The sequence below is a fragment of the Salvelinus fontinalis genome, chromosome 23 (genome assembly GCF_029448725.1).
Source record: "Salvelinus fontinalis isolate EN_2023a chromosome 23, ASM2944872v1, whole genome shotgun sequence".
Classification (NCBI taxonomy): domain Eukaryota; kingdom Metazoa; phylum Chordata; class Actinopteri; order Salmoniformes; family Salmonidae; genus Salvelinus; species Salvelinus fontinalis.
Genome location: NC_074687.1, coordinates 21,359,235 through 21,386,075, shown reverse-complemented (window position 1 = coordinate 21,386,075; position 26,841 = coordinate 21,359,235). Strand labels below are relative to the sequence as shown.

Genomic DNA, 26,841 nt, shown 5'->3' with positions numbered 1-26,841 from the left:
TGTATGGGTCCCACTGTTCAGCTCAATAAATCAATTTGAAGGATTTAGTGTTACCTGTATTATTATTATTATTATTTACCGTTATTTTACCAGGTAAGTTGACTGAGAACACGTTCTCATTTGCAGCAACGACCTGGGGAATAGTTACAGGGGAGAGGAGGGGGATGAATGAGCCAATTGTAAACTGGGGATTATTAGGTGACCATGATGGTTTGAGGGCCAGATTGGGAATTTAGCCAGGACACCGGGGTTAACACCCCTACTCTTACGATAAGTGCCATGGGATCTTTTAATGACCTCAGAGAGTCAGGACACCCGTTTAACGTCCCATCCGAAAGACGGCACCCTACACATGTTTTTAGCATGAGGCTAGCTGAGGAATGTAAGGACTCCAGATATATGATACAATGACTGCAGCTGAAAGCATCTGCATTGTGTCTGTAACTCAAGAAACGTGAGGGTTTCTAAATAAAAACACAAGCATACCAGGAATTCTTTGGAAAATATATGAACGAGTCAAAAAGGGGAGGAACGACAAACACCTTCTAGGGCTAACATTACTCCAGTATCAAATTCTTACCCCAGTGAGAGGGAGAAAGAGCAACCAGAATTAAAGTGTCTACTGTTGCCTTGGTAACAACAGAAGCGTAAGGCTCCCTGTGGATTGCAATAATAATGATGTGTGTGAGTAAGAGAGAGAGAGCGAGCAGAGAAAGGCATGTTGGAACTGTGAGTGAATCATTGGCTTAAGAGTACCTGAGCACTCCCTTCTCATATTCATCACTCTCACATAGTCCCCTTTCTCTCTCTGTCACACACACACCAAATGCAAGGCTTTAACCCCTGGAGAGCTGATGCCTTCACGTGTGTGTGCATGTGTGCGCACACAGTGGTATGTGGGGCAGCGATCTCCCTTAGAAAAGTCAGCCAGTCATCCGAGAGTCAACATAAAGAGATATAGCCAACCGGGTCATGTGGAAAATCACAGCCTATAGGCAAGACAAACTATCAGTTACAAACCAACGCGTTAAACACTGAACATGAATACAGCCTACTGAAATAACAATGAGTGTGACAGCTGTCTGTCTTTATATCCATCCTTAGAATTCAGTAACACATCTTAAAATGCATGTAGGGCATACACTGGAAGTACATATGTGTGAAATACACCATATATGGATCAATATATTTTCTATAATGACATTTCTGTATGCCGTTGTGGTTTAGTGGAATGAGGAGACAGTCTTGAGATCAGAAAGTGAAACTAACGTTACATAAACACTCATTAGGCTGTTTATCTAGGATGTGAACCGAGATTCAGGTCAGGGAGCCAGTCAAGCCAGGAGTATAGGCATGCTTATTATAGCATCCTCAGAGATGCATACTTCCATACTAATAACATTAAAAGCATTCCTTTGTCTTAAAGAGAAGTCTATGGAAGAATTACAGTCATGAGAGAGACATAGACAGTATGAAAGGTCAGTTAGGCCACTCAGTATAAACTTTTCCCTACAGATCACTCTCATCTCATGCCATCAGTTACACAGCCAAAGAATGATGTGCTGTGTGTGTGTGTGTGTGTGTGTGTGTGTGTGTGTGTGTGTGTGTGTGTGTGTGTGTGTTTATCTAACCCCTGTGTGTGTGTGTGTGTGTGTGTGTGTGTGTGTGTGTGCGTGTGCGCGTGCGTGTGCGTGTGCGTGTGCGTGTGTGTGTGTGTGTGTGTGTGCGTGTGCCTGTGTCGCCTAAAACATGCGTGTGTATACTGTATGTCTTTTTGTACTCATTTGACCCAGCTGTAGAATCATTTGGCCCATAAACAGGGCAGAGGGGAAGGGCGTTGTGTGATCAGCAAGGCCAACACATTCAGTTATAAGCAGCCTGCCAGCATCCTGTGTGGCACAGACTAACCTAGCCTGCAGGGATCCCTGGTTACCATGGCATCCACACTGTGCCCTCCCTCACCCACCCCATTAGCCCCCCTCCTCTCCCTTAGAATGCCCTGATGGTGGCAAAATGCCATGCCATGCCAGGGATTTAGCATGTGTTATGGTATTTTTGTTTGTTTAGCAGTTTAACACACATATGCCTACTCACCACCACAAACACAAAGATATGTACTGTATTCACATGGGCGACAAACAGCGTATGTGATGAAAGACGAAGTAAACATAAAGACACACAGTTATTAACAACAAATAACACAGACAGACACAAAGGCAAAGATGAGCCAGATACAGGAACACACAAACTGAATGCACACACACAAATACTGTAGATCAAATGTGCCAAGTAAGTCTATTTAAGTCTGTTGGAAATTAAATAAAATGGTGACAGAGAACCTCAGCAGGGCTTTATAAAGAGAGCAATCTGTCCATTGACAAGAGATAACCCTAGAACAGCTGTTGATGAACACAATACTGAAGCGCACCCACACACATCACATGTATGCACACACACTCACACACACACACAGGGGGGCCTTTGGGCGGTATGGGGAACCAGTAAGAGTTCACATTATTTATGAGGTGACCCTGCAGCTTGTGTTGTGAACACTGCCTGGTAAAGCCAGACATGTCTGACAGTGTGGGTTAATTAACAGTAGGAGTCAAATAAATCCACTCAGGGCAGAACATAAGCGTTTACACATATACAGCTTAGATAGAGGCTGTACAGCTGAGACTGTAAATGGTAACATGTGACATGCGTATGGTGTGTGTTTGTGTTCCTCCAATAAGTATTGAGCCATTCATTGATCTGGTTAAGATCCCATAATGCATGATGACTCATAAATCATTACACTTTAGTCATCTTATCCAGAGCATTCAACTTAACCGCACTGAGCTAAAGGCTAGAGCTGCCGCTTTCAAGGAGCGGTACTCTATCCCGGATGCTTATAAGAAATCCCGCTATGCCCTCTGACGAACCATCAAACTGGCAAAGCCTCAATACAGGACTAAGATCGAATCGTACTACACCGGCTCTGACCCTCGTTGGATGTGGCAGGGCTTGCAAACCATTACAGTCTACAAAGGGAAGCACAGCCGAGAGCTGCCCAGTGACATGAGCGTACCAGATGAGCTAAACTACTTCTATGCTCGCTTTGATGGAAATAACACTGAAACATGCATGAGAGCATCAGCTGTTCTGGAAGACTGTGTGATCATGCTCAATGCAGCATATGTGAGTAAGACCTTTAAACAGGTCAACATTCACAAGGTTAACCAGGACGTGTACTGCGAGCATGCGCTGACCAACTGGCAAATGTCTTCACTGACATTTCAACCTCTCCCTGTCCGAGTCTGTAATACCAACATGTTTTAAGCAGACCACCATGGTGCCTGTGCCCAAGAACACTAAGGTAACCTGTCTAAACGACTACCAACCCGTAAGCACTCACGTCTGTAGCCATGAAGTGCTTTGAAAGGCTGGTCATGGCTCACATCAACATCACCATCCTAGAAACACTTGACCCACTCTAATTTGCATACCGCACCAACAGATCCAGAGATGATGCAATCTCTATTGCACTCCACACTGCCCTTTCCCACTAGAAGCAAAAGGAACACCTATGTGAGAATGCTGTTCATTGACTACAGCTTGGCGTTCAACACCATAGCTTATTGATGAGCTTCGAGGGCCCTAAGGGCCCTGGGACTAAACACCTCCCTCTGCAACTGGATTCTGGACTTCCTGACGGGCCGCCACCAGGTGGTAAGGGTAGGTAACAACACATCCGCTACATAATTATCGTCACTGGAGATAGAGGATAACACACTATCATATTTCATAACGCTTTTAAAACAATTACCTGCACTTCAGATCAGCCAATAGATAGAATGGGCATACTTGTCTAGAACACATCCATCTGCTTATATTGTCATGATAAGTATATATTTTATCAAAAATAAAGGACCAAGGCACTCCTCATATAATTCATTAAAATGCCTTTATTTGTATGTCATGTTCAATGAAAATAAAGTTTAAAACTCAGACGCGTTTCAGCTGCATGGCCTTCGTCAGGGAGTACAAAGATATGATAATAGAATGTCCTTTTTTGAACAGCTTTTTGCAATCAACCCTGATTTGAAGAGGGAGTGGTTACAGAATTCATTGGACAACACCTAGTAAACAATACTATACACATTCAAAAGTGAAATACTGTAGATATGTTATCAAAAATACAACTCAAGGCTAGAACCATCAGAAAGGTAGATTTCTTTCTTTTTGATGACCAATTTACCCCTTTTACCAAAGAGCACCTTCTGTCAACCAAAATCTACTATTGTGTACCTTAGTAGCGCTTCCCTTCCTCCTGCTTTTTTTGTAAAATTATATATTTCGCTTAGATGTGCTCAATCTAAACAGTGTACCAAATTATTCAACTCCGTTTCCGCTTCAAGTACCATGTTGAAATGTGCCCTGTGTCTGTGGGAAACAGAGAGAAGGAGATAGGAATCCCATTGAACAATGAATGGAGAAACACCGGACCCAACTGACTGTCGACCCATCACATTCACGTTGTCATGCTGCATCACGCGGATGCTAAGCTAATCGTCACACAATCGCTTCTCAAAGTAAGACTTGAGAAGCCTGCTTATTTTCCTTGAACGTCCGTAATGTCACGATTCCAAAGCTCTACAACATTAATTATCTCCCATCTTGGAAAATATTTGCAACATTGTACAATTAACTCCCATTCATTCATTGAAGGAGAGCTCTCCTTGTCCCAGAATCACCCAGAATGCATGACTTATGGGCAACGTACACATTGGGAGTTAATACGATTCTAATGGAGTTTCCCCATCTCCTAAAAAATATCTCTGTGGGAAACCCTGCTCTCGCTCTGGGCAGAGACGGACTGCAAGTTGAACTCGGTGAGTAAGACTCCCAAATTGATGCAGCTTCACATACTGATATTGACTTTGGTATTATTGTGTGTAGCTTTGTTTTCTAACTAGCTAGCCAGCCAGCCAGCCCAGAGAGGGAGGGCATTGCATGGTTTAAAAAAATGAAATAATAATTAGACTTGAGCTGCAACAGTTTTCCAAAAACGATTTTCACATGTTTGTACCAACCTTGTTATAACGACAAAAGGAAACATTTGTTCAACATTTTTCACATAGTGCTATTTAACTGTTAATCAGAAAAATGTGTGGTTTGGGGTGGATTATCCCTTTAAGATAGCAGTGCATGTAGAAAGTTCTCATATCCCTTGACTTATTCCACATTTTGTGTTACAGCCTGAATTCAAAATGGATTATATATATATATATATATATTCTCACCCATCTACACACAACACCCCATAATGAAAGTGGAAACATGTTTAGATTTTTTTTGCAAATGTATTTAAAATAAAATACAGAAATCTCAATTACATACAGTACCAGTCAAAAGTTGGGACACACCTACTCATTTCAGGATTTTTCTTTCTTTTTTACTATTTTCTACATTGCAGAATAATAGTGAAGACATCAACACTATGAAATAACACATATGGAATCATGTAAGCAAAAATGTGTTAAACAAATCAAAATATATTTTAGATTCTTCAAAGTAGCCACCCTTTGCCTTGACAGCTTTGCACATTCCTGGTATTCTCTCAACCAGCTTCATGAGATAGTCATCTGGAATGTATTTCAATTAACAGGTGTGCCTTGTTAAAAGTTAATTTGTGGAATTTCTTTCCTTCTTAATGCGTTTGAAACAATCAGTTGTGTTGTGACAAGGTAGGGGTGGTATACAGAAGATTGTCTTTTATCAAAAAGGGCAAAGTCCATATTATGGCAAGAACAGCTCAAACAAGCAAAGAGAAACAACAGTCCATCATTACTTTAAGACATGAAGGTCAGTCAATCTGGAAAATGTCAAGAACTTTCAAAGTTTCTTCAAGTGCAGTGATGAAACTGGCTCTCATGAGGACCTCCACAGGAAAGGAAGACCCAGAGTTACCTCTGCAGCAGAGGATAAGTTCATTAGACTTAACTGCAACTCAGATTGCAGCCCAAATAAATGCTTCAGAGATCAAGTAACAGAAATCTGTCCTTTGGTCTGATGAGTCCAAATCTGAGATTTTTGGTTCCAACCGCCTTATCTTTGTGAGATGCAGAGTAGGTGAAAGGATGATCTCCGCATGTGTGGTTCCCACCGTGAAGCACGGAGGTGGTGGTGTGATGTTGCGTCGCTGGTGACATTGTTGGTGATTTATTTAGAATTCAAGGCACACCAAACCGGCATGGCTACCACAGCATTCTGTAGTGATACACCATCCCATCTGGTTTGCGTTTAGTGGGACTATCATTTGTTTTTCAACAGGACGATGACCCAAAACACAACTCCAGGCTGTGTAAAGGCTATTTGATCAAGGAGAGTGATGGAGTGCTGCATCAGATGACCTGGCCTCAACCCAATTGAGATGGTTTGGGATGAGTTGGACCGCAGAGTGAAAGAAAAGCAGCCAACAAGAGCTCAGCATATGTGGAAACTCCTTCAAGACTGATGGAAAAGCATTCCAGGTGAATCTGTTTGAGAGAATGCCAAGAGTGTGCAAAGCTGTCATCAAGGCAAAGGATGGCTACTTTGAAGAATATCAAATATATTTTGGTATGTTTAACACTTTTTTGCTTACTACATAATTCCATGTGTTATTTCATAGTTTTGATGTCTTCAGTATTATTGTGCAATGTAGAAAACAGTAAAAATAAAGAAAAACCCTGGAATGAGTAGGTGTGCCCAAACTTTTGACTGGTACTATAAGTATTTACACCCTTTGCTATGACACTCCAAATTGAGCTAAATTTAATACATTTTGAGTTCAGGCTGTAACAACAAAATGTGGAATAGGTCTATGGGTATGAATACTTTCTGAAGGTGGTACTACCACATATCTCAGCCATAGTAAGCCATAGTAAGTTTCCTCAATAAAGTAGCAAAGTCAGAGCTAATAAGGGGGGGAAAGAGTCAAGTGTGAGTGTTAGTGTACAAAAGGGTTATTTTTAAGGGGGGGATGTGTGTTCAAGTACAAACAAACATTCACATAAGATATCATCGTCCAAGGTTAGCTAGTGGGAGAAAAAAAACATTAAAACAAAGACAAACACACAGGGTTCTACCGCACACAAGAGAAGAGAGTTGACAATGGTCACAAACACTCACACCCGAGTAAAAAAAAGAAGAGAAGCGAGCTGACAGTTCTCTGGTATGCCCTCCAGCCTCCCTGGATCCAAACCCATTCATGTGAATGAAACAGTAGCCCAAGTACAGTGATCATGATTGAGGATATGCCGGCAGGAGAGAGAAGAAAGAAGGCTTGAGCACTAACAGGGTAACAGGCTTGGTATGTGCCTACTATAATGGGTATTACTGTTGCGCAGACATACAGTTGAAGTCGGACGTTTACATACACCTTAGCCGAATTCATTTAAACTAATTTATTCACAATTCCTGACATTTAATCCTAGTAAACATTCCCTGTCTTAGGTCAGGTAGGATCACCACTTTATTTTAAGAATGTGAAATGTCAGAATAATAGTAGAGAGAATGATTTTTTCCCGCTTTTGTTTCTTTCATCACATTCCCAGTGGGTCAGAAGTTTACATACACTCAAAAGTATTCGGTAGCATTGCCTTTAAATTGTTTAAATTGGGTCAAACGTACCGGGTAGCCTTCCACAAGCTTCCCACAATAAGTTGGGTGAATTTTGGCCTATTCCTCCTGACAGAGCTGGTGTAACTGAGTCAGGTTTGTAGGCCTCCTTGCTCGCACATGCTTTTTCAGTTCTGCCCACAAATTTTCTATGGGATTGAGGTCAGGGCTTTGTGATGGCCACTCCAATACCTTGACCCTGTTGTCCTTAAGCCATTTTGCCACAACTTTGGAAGTATGCTTGGGGTCAATGTCCATTTGGAAGACCCATTTGCGACCAAGCTTTAACTTCCTGACTGACGTCTTGAGATGTTGCTTCAATATATCCACATACTTTTCCTGCCTCTTTGTGAAGTGCACCAGTCCCTCCTGCAGCAAAGCACCCCCACAAAATGATGCTGCCACCCCTGTGCTTCACGGTTGGGATGGCGTTCTTCGGCTTGCAAGCTTCCCCCATTTTCCTCCAAACATAATGATGGTTATTATGGCCAAACAAGTTTTTTTTTGTTTCATCAGACCAGAGGACATTTCTCCAAAAAGTATGATCTTTGTCCCCATGTGCAGTTGCAAACCGTAGTCTGGCTTATTTAAGGCGGTTTTGGAGCAGTGGCTTCTTCGTTAATGAGCGGCCTTTCAGGTTATGTCGATATAGGACTCGTTTTACTGTGGATATAGATACTTTTGTACCTGTTTCCTCCAGCATCTTCACAAGGTCCTTTGCTGTTGTTCTGGGATTGATTTGCACTTTTCACACCAAAGTACGTTCATCTCTAGGAGACAGAACACTTCTCCTTCCTGAGCGGTATGACGGTTGCTTGGTCCCATGGTGTTTATACTTGTGTACTATTGTTTGTACAGATGAACGTGGTACCTTCAGGCGTTTGGAAATTGCTCCCAAGGATGAACCAGGCTTGTGGAGGTCTACAATTTTCTTTCTAAGTTCTTGGCTGATTTCTTTTGATTTTCCCATGATGTCAAGCAGAGGCACTGAGCTTGAAGGTTGGCCTTGAAATACATCCACAGGTACACCTCCAAATGACTCAAATGATGTCAATTAGCCTATCAGAAGCTTCTAAAGCCATGTCATCATTTTTCAAGCTGTTTAAAGGCACAGCCGACTTAGTGTATGTAAACTTCTGACCCACTGGAATTGTGATACAGTGAATTATAAGTGAAATAATCTGTTTGTAAACAATTGTTGGAAAAATGACTTGTGTCATGCACAAAGTAAATGTCCTAACCAACTTGCAAAAACTACAGTTTGTTACAAGAAATTTGTGGAGTGGTTGAAAAATGAGTTTTAATGACTCCAACCTAAGTGTATGTAAACTTCTGACTTCAACTGTATGCCACCTGCCTCCTAAAACAGCACATAGGTGTAGTAAACCAGTTATTCCCAACATTTTTTGGTTACTGTACCACCAACTGAATTTAGCTCTGCCCGGAGTACCCTGAAGTACCCCCTCATGTGCATTTTACTAGTAGATCTATGGTCTCACGAGTGGATAGACCAAGTACCCCCAGGGGTCCTAGTACCCCTGGTTGAGAACCACTGTAGTGGTTCCACTGATATATCCATAGGAGAGTGCTTGGCAGCTGACAGGTGCCTACAAACTCCCATATCCTGCATTCAAAGGCGCTATAGCAGGCAATTCCAGGTGTGCACTGAGGTAACGTACTAGAATGGTGCTTAACAGTGAACCTAGCCCAGTGAACATCGCATCTGATCGATCCATCTACGAGTTCAAAGAAAGGAGACGACCTTTGAGATATAGTGACCCTGGTTAAAGACCTTAGAAAGCTATAAAACGGCTATTACACCGGGTGGCTAACGCACTGTAGCCATAGCCGTGGGAAGATGTTTGGGCTATTCTTTTTGACTATTCAGCTAAATCTCCTAAAATCTCCTAATAAATAAAGGTGGTGTTTTTGGTGTAACAGTAACGTTATGCTATGCCATTATATTTGGTTATGTTATGTAGAATACTCATTAATAATGATATGATCTTCCAAAACATTGATTCAGCTTTGATTTAACTTTTTCTAAAAGAGCACCATTGTGAGAAATGGCCGAGTGAAGCTCGGTGTGCTCTGGACCACTGCTGTCTGCTGTGCACCTACCCAACTATTTTTGCCTAGGCAAAATTTAGAGACCACATGCGGCCTTTTTATGAAAATCTGGGAATATTTGGCCAACTAAATATGTTTGGTGCATCTCTGGGAGTTTAAAACAATTAGGGTGTGGAACTGTTAAAACTGGATTGAGTTAAATCACAGCAAATATGTTGAATCAGCAACTAATAGGCATGGAGAGCCTCACAAGTTTGACGAAATGACCTAATATCGTTCAGTCTAATACTGCCATTCACTTACTTTTGTAGATCTTCATCACAACACATTTCACGGCACCTATCTGGTGACAATAAAACATGTCTATTTTTTAAACACGCTTTTTGTAAGTAGTTAGGCCTACCTTTAGCTGGAGCAAAGATTATGTAGCCTGCTGCGCTACAGAGGGCTATATCTGTTTGCTAATACAGGGGTTCCCAAACTCCGTCCCCTCCCCAAGGCACTAAACATCTGATTCAAATGATCAAAGCTTGACGATGAGTTGGTTATTTGAATCAACTGTGTTGTGCGATGGAAAAAAACAAAACGTGCACCAGGACCAACTTTGTGAAACCCTGTGCTAATACACCAGTAAAGGCCCAGTGCATTACTTTTGTGAAGAAAAACAACATGAAATTATATTCCTATTATTGTTTTGTTTTTTATTCAGATTTTTCAGAGGACGCTCAGCACCCATACTTCCCGCGGCTATGACTGTAGCCTATCTGTTTTCTACTGGATCGTGAACGAGATGCCAGCTGAACGAGATGCCAGCTCATTTAAAACGTTATGCGGTTGTATTGCAACAAATATGATAAACATCAAAACATATCATAGCAGTGAGAATTTTTAACTAAGTCAATGTAATGCGACGGCAAAGAACCGTCACTTGATTCGCGGCGGCACTGAACTTCACTCTGATCCTGGTCTCGTGCTTCGAGCTCCAGTTGTTGAGCCACCGAATAGCGTTGAATTACGATATGAATCACAGATGAATTGGCTACAATATATTTACAATGCGCACATAACTCACCTTTTCACGGGAGCGACATTCCTTCACCTGCGTTTGGGCGTGAAATACAGCCTGCTATACACCTAGGCTGCAAAACGAACTGATCCACAGACGGTGTTGCTGCTTCTCCATGGGAGTAGTACAGTTGTGGACAGACAGTGAAGGGATTCTGGGGGAGATTGGGGCGATGATAGGTATACGCTAGAGGGCATCGCTGTGTAGGCAGTTATCATCATCTCCCAAATGTAGAATATATTAATTAATTTATTAGCAATTCATTCAGTGATGAAATGTAGTCTTTCCTACAGTATGTAGAATTATGAGCTCAGTAACATAGGAACACACACACACACACAGTGAACGGGTCAAAGGCAGTCAGTTGTGACAACATCCATGACACTGTAGCTAGCCATGGCTATACTTTGCTGTACAATAAATTAGGAACCACATAAGCATTGTTCCATTTCTGTCATTAACCACTTCATCTAATTAGACAAAGTCCTTATGGTCTTAGCAGATGTGAAGGACTGAATGCATTAAATGATGACACCGCCCACATAACATCTTCCACAGCCTGCTTTTACCTTAACAATTCTCTCAGATCTGTCAATGTTGAAGGGGTAGTTGTGGCTAGAGATTTGCCAGACTCTCCTTAGTCAGTTTGTTTGTGAATGTTCCCATCTTTAAAAAAATGCACTGACATTTAAAGAGCTGCTGATCATCAAGGACAACAGCCACCCGAGCCACTGCCTGTTCACCCCGCTATCATCCTGAAAAACAGCTTGTATCTCAAGGCCATCAGACTGTCAGACTGTTAAATAGCACCTTAGAGGCTGCTGCCCTAATATACATAGGCTTCAAATCACTGGCCACTTTGATAAGGGAACACTGGTCACTTTAATAATGTTTACATATTTTGCATTACTCATCTCATACGTATACACTGTATTCTATTGAATTCTATTCTACTGTCTCTTAGCCTATGCTGCTCCGACAATGCTCGTCCAAATATTTATATATTCTTAATTCCATTCCTTTACTTTAGATTTGTGTGTATTGTGTATTGTTGTGAAATTGTTAGATATTACTTGTTAGATATTACTGCACTGTTGGAGCTAGAAACACATACATTTCGATACACCCGCAATAACATCTGCTAAATACATGTATATGACAAATAAAATTGTATTTGATCATTGACGTGCTGGTGCTGGCTGAACATGTAGTTCTATAGACCAACAGAGGGCAGCCTTGCACCACAAACTCACCCATTTGCAATTATTCTCTCTCACTGTCTCTCTCTCTCTCTCTCTCTCTGTGGCCCTTATCATCCCTTGCTTTAAATAAATCAATATTAGTAATAAACATCTTGAATAAGGGAAGAAATTAAAACTTTTCAATTGTGACTGACGGCCATTGATAGTCTCTGCAATTCCATTGTTAGTAAAGATACATGTCAGACGTGTCCAGCTGTCAGGGTTCTCACAAAAATGACCAGTGATGGGGGAGGGGCAAGGATAGAGAGGGTGAGATGGGCTTCTTATACAGTGCATTCGGAAAGTATTCCCCTTGACCTTTTCCACATTTTGTTACATTAGTCTTTTTCTAAAATTGATACAATTACTTTTTTCCCTCGTCAATCTACACACAATACCCCATAATGACAAAGTGAAAACAGGTTTTTAGACATTTTTGCAAATTTTGCAAAAGGTGCATCTTGTTTCCATTGATCATCCTTGAGATGTTTCTACAACTTGATTGGAGTCCACCTGTGGTAAATTCAATTCATTGGACATGATTTGGAAAGGCACACACCTGTCTATATAAGGTCCCACAGTTGACAGTGCTTGTCGGAGCAAAAACCAAGCCAAGACAGGATTGTGTTGAGGCAGAGATCTGGGGAATGGTACAAAAACATGTCTGCAGCATTGAAGGTCCTCAATAACAGTGGCCTCCATCATTCTTAAATGGAAGAAGTTTGGAATCACCAAGACTCTTCCTGAGCAATTAGGGGAGAAGGGCCTTCATCAAGGAAGTGACCAAGAACCTGACGATCACTCTGACAGAGCTCCAGTTCCTCTGTGGAGATGGGAGAACCTTTCAGAAGGACAACCATCTCTGCAGCACTGCACCAATCAGGCCTTTATGGTAGAGTGGCCAGACGGAAGCCACTCCTCAATAAAAGGCACATGACAGCCTGCTTGGAGTTTGCCAAAAGGCACGTAAAGACTCTCAGATCATGAGAAACAAGATTCTCTGGCCTAATGAAACCAAGATTGAACCTTTTGGCCTGAATGCCAAGCGTCACATCTGGAGAAAACCTGGCACCATCCCTACAATGAAGCATGTTGGTTGAAGCATCATGCTGTGGGAGACTAGTCACAGCATTGAGGGAGAGATGAACTGAGCAAAGTACAGAGAGATCCTTGATGAAAACCTGCTCCAGAGCACTCAGGATCCGAGAGTGGGGCAAAGGTTCACCTTCCAACCGGACAACGACTCCAAGAACACAGCCAAGAATTGCAGTAGTGGCTTTGGGACAAGTCTCTGAATGTCCTTGAGTGGCACAGCCATTGCACGGACTTGAACCTGATCGAACATCTCTGGAAAGACCTGAAAATAGCTGTGCAGCAATGCTCCCCATCCAACCTGGCAGAGTTGGAGAAGATCTGCAGAGAAAAATGGGAGAAACTCCCCAAATACAGGTCTGCCAAGCTTGTAGCATCAAAGGTGCTTCAACAAAGTACAGAGTAAAGGGTCTGAATTCTTATGTAAATGTGATATTTCCGTTATTTTTTTGTATAAATATGCCAGAGAGAGAGAGAGACAGACAGACATAGAGAGACAGAGAGAGAGAAAGACAGACAGAGACAGAGAGCGAGAGACAGACAGAGAGAGAGAGAGACAGAGACATAGAGAGAGAGCGAGAGACAGACAGAGAGACAGAGACAGAGAGAGAGAGCACACAAACAGATACTGGTTATAATGGATAGATGACAAGAATGTGAAATGGAATGAAAAGAAAAAGGAAGAAAGGATATAATCCCTTTATGATATGTGTAATTAACATTTTGTGGTCTGTGGAAAATGTAAAGAAATGCTATTGTTTCACTATAGATGAAAATGACTTCATATAGGATACAAGTAATACAACTTGACTCTGATTCAGAGGGGTTGGGATAAATGCGGTAGACACATTTCAGTTGAATGCATTCAGTTGTACAACTGATAAGTTGTCCCATTTCACTTCCCTTTCATATATGTAGGCTATGTGATATTTCATTTGATTCTCTTCTGGCATGTAGTTAATGCAAGCTCTCTAGCTATCCGGTTTTACTTGATGTAGCCTATAGCCTATATATATTTGTATTGTTTAGTTGTAATGAATTACCTGGAACAAAGTAGCAGTCTGTTTCAATTGTTTTTGTTGTCTTACGAATTAGAACTACAACCTGCTTCTTCTGCATTCACAAAACTGACATGAATTTCCATGTAGAAAATCTTGTTTGTTTATAAATATTTTATGTTTTTCATGTAGGGTTTTCTGTGATGCTTTTAGGTCGAATTATTGTTCAATGGGCTTTCCAATATTCAAATAATTAAGGGTAGGCTATATAATTATTGTTCGGCCTATAGCCTACAATTATTGTCATTATTATTTATTTCACGAATAGCCTCTTTGTCCAGCCAATATGCTTTTTTTTCTCTTGTCCATAATTCCCAGGTCATCTCTCCCTAAGTGTGTGTGTGTGTGCGTGTGCGTGTGCCCGCCCGTGTCCCGGGGGACGTGGCAGACAGATGGGCCGTAATGTGGTTGTCTCGGCTCGTCTGGAGGAACACCTGCCCCGTCCGTGGGGAGAGCGTCTGTCCGCCGACTACAGAGCGAAGCTCCAGCTCGGACACTGGCCCAGTGCCCCAGACCTCGTCTCTCCAATCTGGAGAAAATATGAAATAGCCTGGCGTCACCGACATCTTTAGCAGATTTTTTTTGTTTTTCGAAATTCCACATGAACATCTGTCTATCTTTCCAGAATGTCCATACAACACCAAACATTTAAGAATATTTTAAATTAAAAAGCTGTTTATTTGATTTAACAAATTCTATTTCTATGTTTCATATCCATGGGTTACTACGAAAGGACACCCTGAAATGTTAAGCAATCTTTGGAAAGCAGGTTTTGGCTACAGTAAACTATGGAGTTTTTGTCAACCCCAAAAAATTGTCTAAAAAAAGCAAGAAACCAACAAACGTCTGGACAATCGAAAAATCGAACAATTAAAAATTGTCAGCCTAAATCTGAAACTGTCTCACCATACTAAACAAAATATTGCTATTTCCCTTGCAACCTTTGGACTTAACAAGGATATCACCTTTTTGGGGAAAAATGTTAAACAGATCAAATCTCATAAAAACTGCAATTAAAGAGCAGCAATATCAGTTCTGTTGTCAGAGTATAAATGATTGTTATATAATTAAAATAAATATGCATGTGCAAACACCAGACATAAGAAATTACACAATGTAAACATTCATTGAGAAATAAATAACTTACCAGGCCTAATCCACAAACCAACAACAAATACAATATGAAACATCTAATTTCTGTAAATAAGTGCAGAGTTATATTCTACTTTGAACATCAGTGCTGATTTCAGCACGTCTCTGCAGCTATAGGTCCTTTAAATCAGCCCTGTCCATGGAGAGAAGTTTGGCCCTGGCAGTAAAGTCTATAAGCTAACAGTACTATAGCTTTCAATACTAGGAACATAGGCCTATAAGAAGTAGGACAACCCGACATTATTGCATTTTCTGACAACAAATTTGGATTGAGGTGACTCAGCAGCAGCACTGAATAAGTCTGTGGGGAAGTCCAGTGGGGCAGCAGTTTCTTTCCATCACAGCACTGTGAAAGAGAGAGAGACATTAGGTCCTGTTTTATTATGTGTCCCTGGCCTAGTGGCACCACACCAGGGGACTTCGGCAGACACCATAGGCACGACAGGGCTCCGAGGTCAGATATGTGGCAACAATGTGCACCCTTCTCGGTCTCCATGGGAAGATCTCAATTACATACTCCTTGTGTCCTCTCTCCTCTCTCCTTGTCTCCTTTTCAAAACCCATTGGAGGAGATGGTCAGAGAGGAGTAACCTCTGGTTTTCTCATCCAATTCGTTTTGAGAAGGAGAAGAGAAGAAAGGAGAGAGGATGCGAAGAGTATGCACTTGAGATCTTCCCCATGTTCAGTCTTCTCTCCTTCACTGACAGATGTCTATCCCTAATGCGTCCCCTACGCGTCCAGCACATGGTTGAGGTAGGTGATGTAGCAGATTGCCAGCCGGAGGATCTCGATCTTGGACAGCTTCTTGTCTGGCGGAAGTGTCGGGAGAAGTTTCCTCAGCTCGGCGAACCCAACGTTGAAGGCCTCAACGCGGATGCGCTCTCTCGTGGCGTGTGCGGACCGGTACTTGTCTGTGGCACGCCGCCGCCTCCTCTTCTCCTCCCTGCTGAGGGAAGGCATGGACAGAGATCGCGCCTTGCCCTCGCCTTCTGTGGGCTCCGCGGGCATGGGGGCGCACTCCATCTTGATGCCGTTCAGCAGGGTCTCTGTGGGCAGCCCGGCATCTGGCTGGTCTGGACTTAGCATCATCTTCAAGCAGTCTGTTCTGTGATCAGTTTTCAGATCAAAAGTTCAACAACCCCTGTGTGAGATATATGGGTTTAGTCTTATAACAGAGGAGAGATCAGGCGTGAGAATGTGTTAGGTTTCTGTGGACAATTAGATTTTTAAAAGTGAGAAAATATTTTGGTGAGATGCATGTTCGCACTCTTGTTGTGCACTGTCCTTGGTGCTGATTCTAACAACTCACTTCATTGTCTAGGCCTATTAAGCAGCTAAATTCTGATATTTTTCTGGCCAATCAGATCAGCTCTGAAAAAGATCTGATGTGATTGGTCAAAAGACCAATTAGTGGCAAAAATATCAGAAGTGGACTGCCTGTGTAAACACAATCCATATGGATTGTCTTATCTGGATTTTTTAAAAGCTCTATGTAGTAGGGTCTATCGAAATAGCCTATTAGCCTACTACTCATAAAGTTTAGCAATTCTAGCTAGTCTGCCCATTTTAAAACTGTCTCGTCTGTCCATTTCATGGGAACAAATTTCCACAGGCTGCATTCGATTAAATCCGATAGCTACGAACATACATCACAAAACAAGGCAGACATGAATGAAGACTTAATTGAAATTAATTATTGGGAGAGCTCTGAATTCACGTGAGCAGCTGACCATCTGTCTCGCATACGATTCGCGTGCTGTATAGGCTATGATTATGCTGATATACAAACGATATATCCTTTATGCGCGTTATATAAAGGCACAATATTTATCATGTTACTTTTAGATTAGAGGGGATAACATAAATAATTATACAACACTGGAATTATTTCCATACCAAAATAAACATAATTGGAAAATGGAAACAGATAGGCCTATAAAACGTTCTTATGTTCTTCCAAAATGTTTGTTTCAATTGTAGGAATGTTTAAACTCACCTTATACATTTGTTGAACTGTATCCAAGAAGTGTGTACCGCTGAGGAGTTATTTCCACGTTAAAAACTGTGACTCTTGTTGGTTTCTCTCACGGCCAAACATTTCCAACCCTTCTCATCAACATTTCATGTTCGAGGAAAAACTACATTTAAAGGTGATGCCATCAAAGGTCTTCAAATGAAATGTTTGACTATTCAAAACTATTTTACGTGACTATTAACTAGGCCTTAACCAGGTGTTAATGTTTTCTTTCACTTTTTCGGAGCATCACTTGATTGTCTGAGGATAAAGATATTCAGAAGTGTTGTCTCTTGACCTCCGCTATAGGAAAACAAAGAAAGTTGTCGTCGTGACAGGGTGCGCTCGTGGACAAAACGACTGCTCCTGTAGTCCGTCTTGTTTTTCCGTGATATTATGATCATATCAGACGCACTATAGTAAACTGCATGCCAGGGGCCATTCTTCTGTGAGAGGACCGATTACAGGGAATCCTCCTGCCTCCTCTAGACTTGTCTCTCCTCCACACGTGCTGCCCTCTTGCGCGTGCCAGATCGTGTGAGAGATAAGACGAGCCGACCCCTAATAAAGCCTCCCGCGGAGTGACGGCACAAGAAGCAATACATGTGGAATTGTATTGTCTGCTTTTTTCTTCTTACACCCTCTTTCCTTCTTTCCCCTGCAGGGATATATGGACACCAATGGTGACATATGGTAGTGTGTATTGGACAGATCCCGGTTCTGGACACATACTTTAATCATTTGACTAAATGTGTTCCTGAGATGATCATGATGTCCATAAGTGACAGGACACCATATTGATGAATCCGTTTTATTGATGTAATGCAACTGTTCCAGTAAGGATTTTCGTCTGTTTCTGTGCCTTGTGGCTGCACTGTGTGCTTCATTTGTTGTATGTGTTGTTGTATGTGTTCTATGTATGTTTCGAACTGCTTTGCTTTATCTTGGCCAGGTCACAGTTGTAAATGAGAACTTGTTCTCAACTAGCCTACCTGGTTAAATAAAGGAGAAATATAAAAAAAAACAATTAAAAAAAATGTGTATCTATATGTCATCTCCAAAACACAAATCAACTCCATTACTGAATCAACCTGAAACAGCTGCTATCTTACTCCCCCATCCACTCACACATAGCTGACCACCACAGTCAAAGCAGATAGCCACCAGCCTGTTTTAGGAGCACCTTTAGTATTGAATAAGTAAAACGGTCTAATGGTCCGAGGCAGCCCAGCCTTGGTGGACATGGTCCTGGTGATGAAAAATGCAGGTTTAACAGCTCAATGCGCTCATAGACAGGTCTGGGAGCAGTAAAGGAGGAGAGAAGATAGGGCTTTGTTACCTCATATGCTGTAAAACTACAGAATTACACCTGCTCTGCTATCACTGTCACTTTAATAGGCCTGGGGAGTTAATGGAGCTACTCTACAAGGTTGGTAGGGTGAGGTGGAGGAGAGATGGAGGATATATTGGAAGTCACGTGTTTCCCTGTATAACCAATGAGAAACATAAACAGACCAACAGAAGCTCAATAAACGTTACTCTATTACTTGGACCAGTTTCCTGAAATATCATTATATTAAGCTCATGCTACCACAATACATGTACAATATGCCCCCTCACACTCAGAAAAACAAGCAGACTCTAATAAATGAATGAAACAGCATCGATGAGAAAGGAACATAAGGCGTGGTGTGGCCCCATCCCAGTCAGACTGTGTAGGGGTGTCATGGGAATAAAGAGGCCATACTGCCAGAATGAACACACACTGTCACAGGGGAGGGGTGTGTATAGGTGTGTGTGTGTGTGTGTGTGGGTGTGTGGGTGTGGGTCAGACAAAAAAGTGTGTGTGTGTGTGTATAGTGTGTGTGTGTGTGGGGGGGGGGTGTACATCAGAACAAAAAGTGTGTGTGTGTGTGTGTGTGTATAGTGTGTGTCCCAAGGTAAAACAGCTGTTTACAGTAATTGGACCTTACAGAGGGTAGAGTATTGCACCTCTCAACTTGGCTCAGAGGCCAGGGGTGAAGTAGAACAGGACCGAGCCAGACTGAGGAGTGTCATACAAGGCCAGGGGTGAGGAGTGGGGAGGCTCAGTGCTATCATGTAATTAGGCTTTCTCTGTCAAACCAACTTCCCCCTCCCCCCCACACACACAGACCCTGTCACCAGTCATCACAGACTCACATATAAACTCACTGTTTCCCTGTAACTCTACAATGCATAATATGACAACGGTACCACATGAAAACTAACTTATGAATTACTTTGCTATTAATTCTTTAAAAAGACTTGCATAACAGAGCCCAGAGGTTATTGTTATGGGAGGAGTCATGTTGTGTACTATGAAAAGGAAGTGTCTCAGTTCCATGTTGTCATCATTTTGCAGTAATGTAATCGTGCAACAGCATATTCAGCTGCCTGTCACCCAGACCGGAAGGATAGATCACACCTATTGATTTTCTGTGGCACCTTTTGACAGGATGATGAATTGGGAATCCTTTCAACAGCTTAATTCACCTTAAACACTGAATCAATGGGGATGGATTCTACCAACTTTCAGTGGGGATGGATTCTACCAACTTCCAGTGGGGGTGGATTCTACCAACTTTCAGTGGGGATGGATTCTACCAACTTTCAGTGGGGGTGGATTCTACCAACTTGTGCTCTCTCCAGCGTGCTGTAGCCTACCAACCAGTTAGCCACCCAAACAATGGACCCTTATGGGAAAACCTCATTTTATAGTACAACAGTAACAATATGCCAACTTCATTTTCACTATATTTCTATATGGATAAACCAAAGTAAGACTCTCCCCCTTTTCTTCTTCCTCTGCTCCACTCTCTCTCATCCCCCCCCCCCCCCCCTCTCTCTTTTGGGTACCCCAGGTCTGCTCTAGCATGGAAACCATCTGTTCCATCATGTAAAAGGATGGAGGGAGCCCCAAACCTTATCTCTCATCTGTCTGTGTGTGTGGAACCAAGTCAATCTGTGACCCTTAAAATATGGATCCTTCCTTGTATGTGTAGGGACATTTTATGAGAGTTGTTATTTTCTGTTTCACTGTTGGTTAGTCAAAAAGAGAGTGGAATCAGTTGTTTGGAATGATAATTTCTATTGAGTATTTATCTAGAAACCACCTTGCTGTTTTGTGATTGGTGGAATGTGAGTTAATTTAAAGAGAGAACAGGAAGTAGCTGAGTTCCTGCATGACTGTATCTGTGTGCAGTTGATGATTAAATCTACGAAATAGTGATCAGTCTCCATCCCAGTTTATGTCCTCTGTAGAGAGTCATCCAACCACCATTGAAAGAACCCTCAAACTACATACGTGTCATTGTGGAACCAAATAAAATATTCAAGTGTGTGTCTGTGTGTGTGCGTGTGTGTGCTCTCCCAGTCTCCCTTGAGTCTAGGGTGTTTGAGGACCATCTGTTACTTTGTATTAAGCCTTCTTTTTCCTTCATTTCACCATTCCTTCTCTTTCATCCCTTTCATCTTCCCTCTCTTCCTCCCTACAGTGTTTTCTTGTCCAAGGTATCGCCAAGGTCTGTATCGCCAAGGTTTTGAAGCCGTCCCATTTCTCTCACTCATATTCTGACTGTTTGCTTGTTTCTGTATCTTTCATTGTTTGAGTGGAGACTCTCATCGACTGCAGATGGTGAAGTACCATGATTGACCAAAATGCAGAGTGAAACTCAGTTCATTTCTCTGTTCTCTGTTTTCTCTATCTCTGTCTGTCTGGTTGCCATCTGCTGTCATCTTTTGTTTCTGATGGTCTGGAATCAGATGGCATCTAATCGATCACCTTTGTAACCATGGCTACTGGAAGACAGGAGAGGGAGGGCGTGAGGAGTAAGGGAGGGAATGAAGGAAAAAACAAGGGATGGAGTGATTGTTCCATTGCTTCTCACACACACACACACACACACACACACACACACACACACACACACACACACACACACACACACACACACACACACACACACGCACATGTGTGCAAAAAAACAAAACATGTAATAGTTAAAGAAAATAATAATAAATCCTTTTTGCTGCATGTGTGTTGAAAATAATTTAGGTAATAATTCATCCCCTGCTTTTTAGTTCATGCTGAGACTGAGACTGAGCTCAGGAAAGGTGCCTGCAGAAATCAATACAAATTATTCCAAGGTTTTCCATGTATAATTGATCCGATTTGGAATGCAGTTTTACAGGCAGAGGTATTTTATTTATGGAATAATACTAGCCCAACTGTATGGCTGCTAGATGTCACAGACATATACACACATTGTGTGTGTGTGTGTGTGTGCGTGCGTGTCCCCACACACTTCCCTTCAGTCATCTCCTCTCACCTGAAGCAACATTCCCCACCCCTCTGACTAAGAATGGTAGGAATACAATAGAATATAGAAAATAGTACAATACAATACTGTACAGTAGTCCATCCATTCCATGTTAGCTTTGAAATCCATTCCAGTTTTTCCCCCAAGCTTCCTTCCACTTAATTCCCACACTGAACAGTGATTAAAATACAAGCAAGAAAAAACAACAACAAAGCAGCAGAAAAACCGCTTAGCAAATGTGTAATTGGTTCGGAGAAGGGTGAATGAAAAAGAAGAGGAGATGTATTCGCTGTGGGCAGAACACACACCTGAGACTGAGAGCATCACTGCTGGGCATCCCCATGTATGCATGACTGTTGGTGAAATGCTAATGTTAGCTTCCCCATTAAAAAATCCATCCACTTCAATTAGCGACGCACGCTAAGCAGCTAAATGCTACGCAAATCTCAGTGATGTATTGAAATAGGCATCAGACAGGACACCTGTTTCTGGTTTACAGGGTGTTCAGGAGGGAACTGGATGGGTATGTCAATGTCACAGAGATTCCTCTGAACTGAGACCTGTAATCAACAGGAGAGAACTGGATGGGTATGTCAATGTCACAGGGGTTCCTCTGATCCACAGAAATGGTGAAAGAGAGAGAGTGAGGAGAGAGAGAGAGAGAGAGAGAGAAAGGTTAGAAAGAGAGATTACCACTTGCCTCTACCCTACCATAATGACCCATAGTGTCACAAGGAGTGATTCTGAACAACATATGTCAGGATCAATGAACTAGTATATGGTAGATCTGTAACATGCTACAGTAATGTACAGACCCACACAAGATACTTTCAACAGAATGTCTATTATAAACTCCCTCTGTGTTGGGGCTCTTTCTGTTATGGATGAGTGAACATCACTTCAGCCCCTTGGCCCTGTGGGAGTATGGGTAAAGAAAACAGAAAACATCCAAAGATGGGTGCCCAATCATCCTTGAGAGGAGAAGAAAAAGGCAGAGAGGAGTGAAAGGAGAGGTGGGGAGGAGGGAGGAAAGGAGTGAATAGGAGAGGAGAGGAGTAAAGCAGAGGACAGGAGATAAGAAGAGGAGAGTAACACACTCCCTTAGAGGATGTGAGTGACCTTTCCACTATACGACTATGCAGTAAACTCAGGGTCTAATACATTTATTCAGTCCTGACTGTGACACACTGTGCTCTGAAGGTCTTCACCCAGCTCAGTACAATCTATACAGGCTGGACATCACTTATGTGTGCTGCACTGGGACATGCAGAATGTGTGTGCGTGAATGTGTCTATATATGTGTGTGTGTGCCTGTGCGACAGGACCACTCTTGCCTGTTTGCTCACTTCCACAGATGTGTGTTTGCCTGTAAGCTCTGAGTGAGTCTGATAACAGTCTGTTGTATGTCTCTGTCTCCATAGATGCCCATCTCTCCCTCTAGGGATCTATCCAATTTTCCAGACACTGATTAAGCCTAGTTTAGGACTAAAGCATTGAAAGAGCTTTTTAGTCCAGAACTTCACTGAACCTAAATGGTTCCATATAGAACCCTACATGGTGCAATTTATGAATTATGGCTACTACTATAAAATAGTCATATTTTGAGCTAAGAATGTATTTTAATAAACAAATAAATAATGGACAAAAGTATACCAGCATAGTTTTCAGAAGTTATTGTCATTATATACGTTTGTGGCTCGGGGGGAATCGCTTCGTTTGAATGATGGCCTCGTCAACTCTGGCTGACTTCTTTACAATACAATACAATAAAATGCAATATACTTTGGCCATTAGTTACAGTGAACAACAGAAATGTATATTCTGCTCCATTCTCAACCCCCCCCCCCCCCCAAACAGCAGACTTCACACATACAGTTAAGATTCAAGCTTCAGGTTCAAGCTGGTTCAAGCTGCGTGCAGTGCCTCTGGATGGAAAGCATGTTGTGGGGTTAGGAGCCTTGCGCCAGGGACCAAAGTAGTGGAATGTTTTGAGGATGTGAACACCCAGCAGCCCTCCAGTTGTCAGATCAATTCCACCCATTTTTGTCCAGCGCCCGTCCCGGGATTCAAATCCTTAGCTGCAGGGCTACCTGTTTGACTGGTTCCAGAGAAAAATAAAAAAACAGCAAAAAGTTAATCTTCAGAAATAAACATGAGTTTATCTGCAGAAATAAACAAGAGTTAATCTGCAGAAATAAACAAGAGTTAATCTGCAGAAATAAACATGAGTTAATCTACAGAAATAAACATGAGTTAATCTACAGAAATAAACATGAGTTCATCTGGAGAAATAAACATGAGTTCATCTGGAGAAATAAACATGAGTTAATCTGCAGAAATAAACATGAGTTAATCTGCAGAAATAAACATGAGTTAATCTACAGAAATAAACATGAGTTAATCTACAGAAATAAACATGAGTTCATCTACAGAAATAAACATGAGCTCATCTGCAGAAATAAACATGAGTTCATCTACAGAAATAAACATGAGTTCATCTGCAGAAATAAACATGAGTTCATCTGGAGAAATAAACATGAGTTCATCTGCAGAAATAAACATGAGTTAATCTACAGAAATAAACATGAGTTAATCTGCAGAAATAAACATGAGTTAATCTGGAGAAATAAACATGAGTTCATCTGGAGAAATAAACATGAGTTCATCTGCAGAAATAAACATGAGTTCATCTACAGAAATAAACATGAGTTAATCTGCAGAAATAAACATGAGTTAATCTGGAGAAATAAACATGAGTTAATCTGCAGAAATAAACATGAGTTAATCTGGAGAAATAAACATGAGTTAATCTGGAGAAATAAACATGAGTTAATCTGCAGAAATAAACATGAAGACAAAATGCTATGAAGACATATAATTATTACAATGTAGAAGAACAATTTACATGCATTTATTGTTAGCACAAACCAGAAGAGATATCATCTGCCTCTGATAGTTCGGAGTTACTGGCAGTTTGAGGAAAAGATAGTGCGTTTAAAGTCATGTAATGATTAAGTAGGCTATTGAATCACCAAGACTTGTTATAAATAATTTATACATACTGTACCTCCTCCCAGCCAGCAGATAAACAGCAGATAAACTTTGCTTATCTTGACTATAGTTTATCATATGACCTTGGTTTAATATATTTGAATTAAATAATCAACTTTGCTTAACTTAATACATTGGAAAATAACATGCTTTATTGGTAGGCTACTTGCAAGTTGGTTCAACCACCATCCTCTTGCCTCATCATGCTGGATGGATTGGCAGTTGTTTTTTTAATCCAATGGCATTGGCAGTTACATTTTGAATTGACTGATCCAAACGGTTCTATATAGCAGGACCAAACTTGGTCCTGGACTAAGTTTGGGAAACCCTGCTAAATAGAACCATTTTTTGTATCTGATTTTATGCTTTTAATAAACACAATATCTCCTCTTGCTTCTAGCTAGCATTTAGCTTGCAGCAGCACAGGTTTGTATGAACCTTGTTGTTTGCCACTTAGACCTCGGCAACAATGTTGCAAAATATGAATTTCCCCTTGCCATAGAGAGCTGTATCGGATGTCTGCTAGCCATTTTTCTGATCAGGCAAAATCATGCAGCATCATTAATATGGATACAAATGTCAATGGAAAACAGTTACAACAAATTAAAAGTCGATTTCAGCTGTAATTTCAGAGTTTGATGTAACTGGTTTAGCTTTTCTTAGCTGTTGATTTCTAAAATCCCCATTACACTCTGGGGTAGGGATAGAACCCCTGAAAGTTCTTTGCCTTCAATGGGTACATACACTTATTGGCCAGTTCATTAGTTGCCCCAACCTAGTACTGGGTCGAACTCCCTTTGCCTGCAGAACAGCTTGAATTTTGTGGGGAATGGAAACAACGCTGAATAGGTATCAAGAGACCTTACGTGTGCCAGGAAGATTTTACCACATCATTACACCACCACCACCAGCCTGTACTGTTGACACCAGACAGGATGGGGCCATGGCTAATGCTGCTTAAGCTAAATTCTGACTCCGCCATCAGCATGACGCAAGAGTAACAGGGATTTGTCAGACCAGGCAATGTTTTTCCACTCCTCAATTGTCCAGTGTTGCCTACTGGAGCCGCTTCTTCTTGTTTTGAGCTGATAGGAGTGGAACCCGGTGTGGTCGTCTGCTGCAATAGCCCATTTGTGACAAGGACCAACGAATTGCGCATTCCAAGATGCTGTTCTGCACACCACTGTTGTACTGCGCCATTATTTGCCTGTTTGTGACCCACCTGTTAGCTTGCGCGATTCTTGCCATTCTCCATCGACCACTCATCAACAAACTGTTTTTGCCCATATGTCTTCTGCTGACTGGATGTTTTTTTGTTTGTGGCAGTCTCAGTAAACCCTAGATACTGCCGTGCAAGAAAAGCCCAGGAGGCCTACCGATGATCATATCACGCTCAAAGTCGCTTAGGCCACTAGGTTTGCCCATTCTAACATTCGATCAAACAGTAACTGAATGCTTCAATGCCTGTCTGCCTGCTAGCAAGCCATGGCTATGTGACACTGTTTGTAGGAGCGAACCATTTTCGTGAACGGGTGGTGTACCTAATAAACTGGCCACTGAGTGTCTATATATGAACCTTTTTTAGTAGTGTTCTTTAATCTCATCCAAAGAACCAAAAGGTTAGAACCCCCCCCAAAAAAGGTTTTCTAAGAGTGAATACACTATTTTCTGGGCTTAACATGTTGCTAGGTAACCCTGGGTCACAGCTGTTGGCTAAATCAGACCCTTATTCTACCATTATGGTAAATCTGGGCCTAATTTATTAGTCTGATACAGGCAGGATGAGCCAGGATGAGCTTGTACAGGAGTAGGGCCTTGCAAAACGCTACTGCACACATTTCCGCTGCATTTCTTATGAGACTGTAAAGACATTTTATTTCATATGTACTATTTCTGGAGATAAATTGGACCTGCTACCTGTCTGATGAGGACCTACAGTATATCTGCATATCTGTCTCACCCAGCAGTCTGCTTTAGACCGACTCCCATGGTGACGTTGTTAGCATGATTCGATGTTTGTGTGCCATGGCGAAACAGGGCTTCATGCCCTCTTCTATCTCGATTGTCTGTGTATCCCACACATAGGCCTACCACAGGACGATTTATTATGGGA

At 41.7% G+C, this 26,841-nt stretch overlaps 2 protein-coding genes across 2 annotated transcripts in view; both read right to left on the bottom strand.

Annotated features, from left to right (window-relative positions):
• The window catches only part of LOC129821008 (vang-like protein 1), a 57,216-nt gene extending 46,215 nt beyond the window's left edge, over window positions 1-11,001 (bottom strand). Inside the window, exon 1 of the mRNA XM_055878207.1 lies at window positions 10,787-11,001. The gene's annotated coding sequence lies outside the window, so the exon portion shown is untranslated. The remainder of the gene's footprint in view (window positions 1-10,786) is intronic.
• Window positions 11,002-14,826: 3,825 nt separating this feature from the next.
• LOC129821011 (helix-loop-helix protein 2-like) lies at window positions 14,827-17,927 on the bottom strand. The gene is made up of 2 exons (XM_055878209.1): window positions 17,320-17,927; window positions 14,827-16,464 (listed from the first exon to the last, which is right to left on the bottom strand). The coding sequence occupies exon 2, from the start codon at window positions 16,410-16,412 to the stop codon at window positions 16,053-16,055; it is 360 nt and encodes a 119-aa protein (XP_055734184.1). The 5' UTR covers window positions 16,413-16,464; window positions 17,320-17,927; the 3' UTR covers window positions 14,827-16,052.
• Window positions 17,928-26,841: the final 8,914 nt, after the last annotated feature.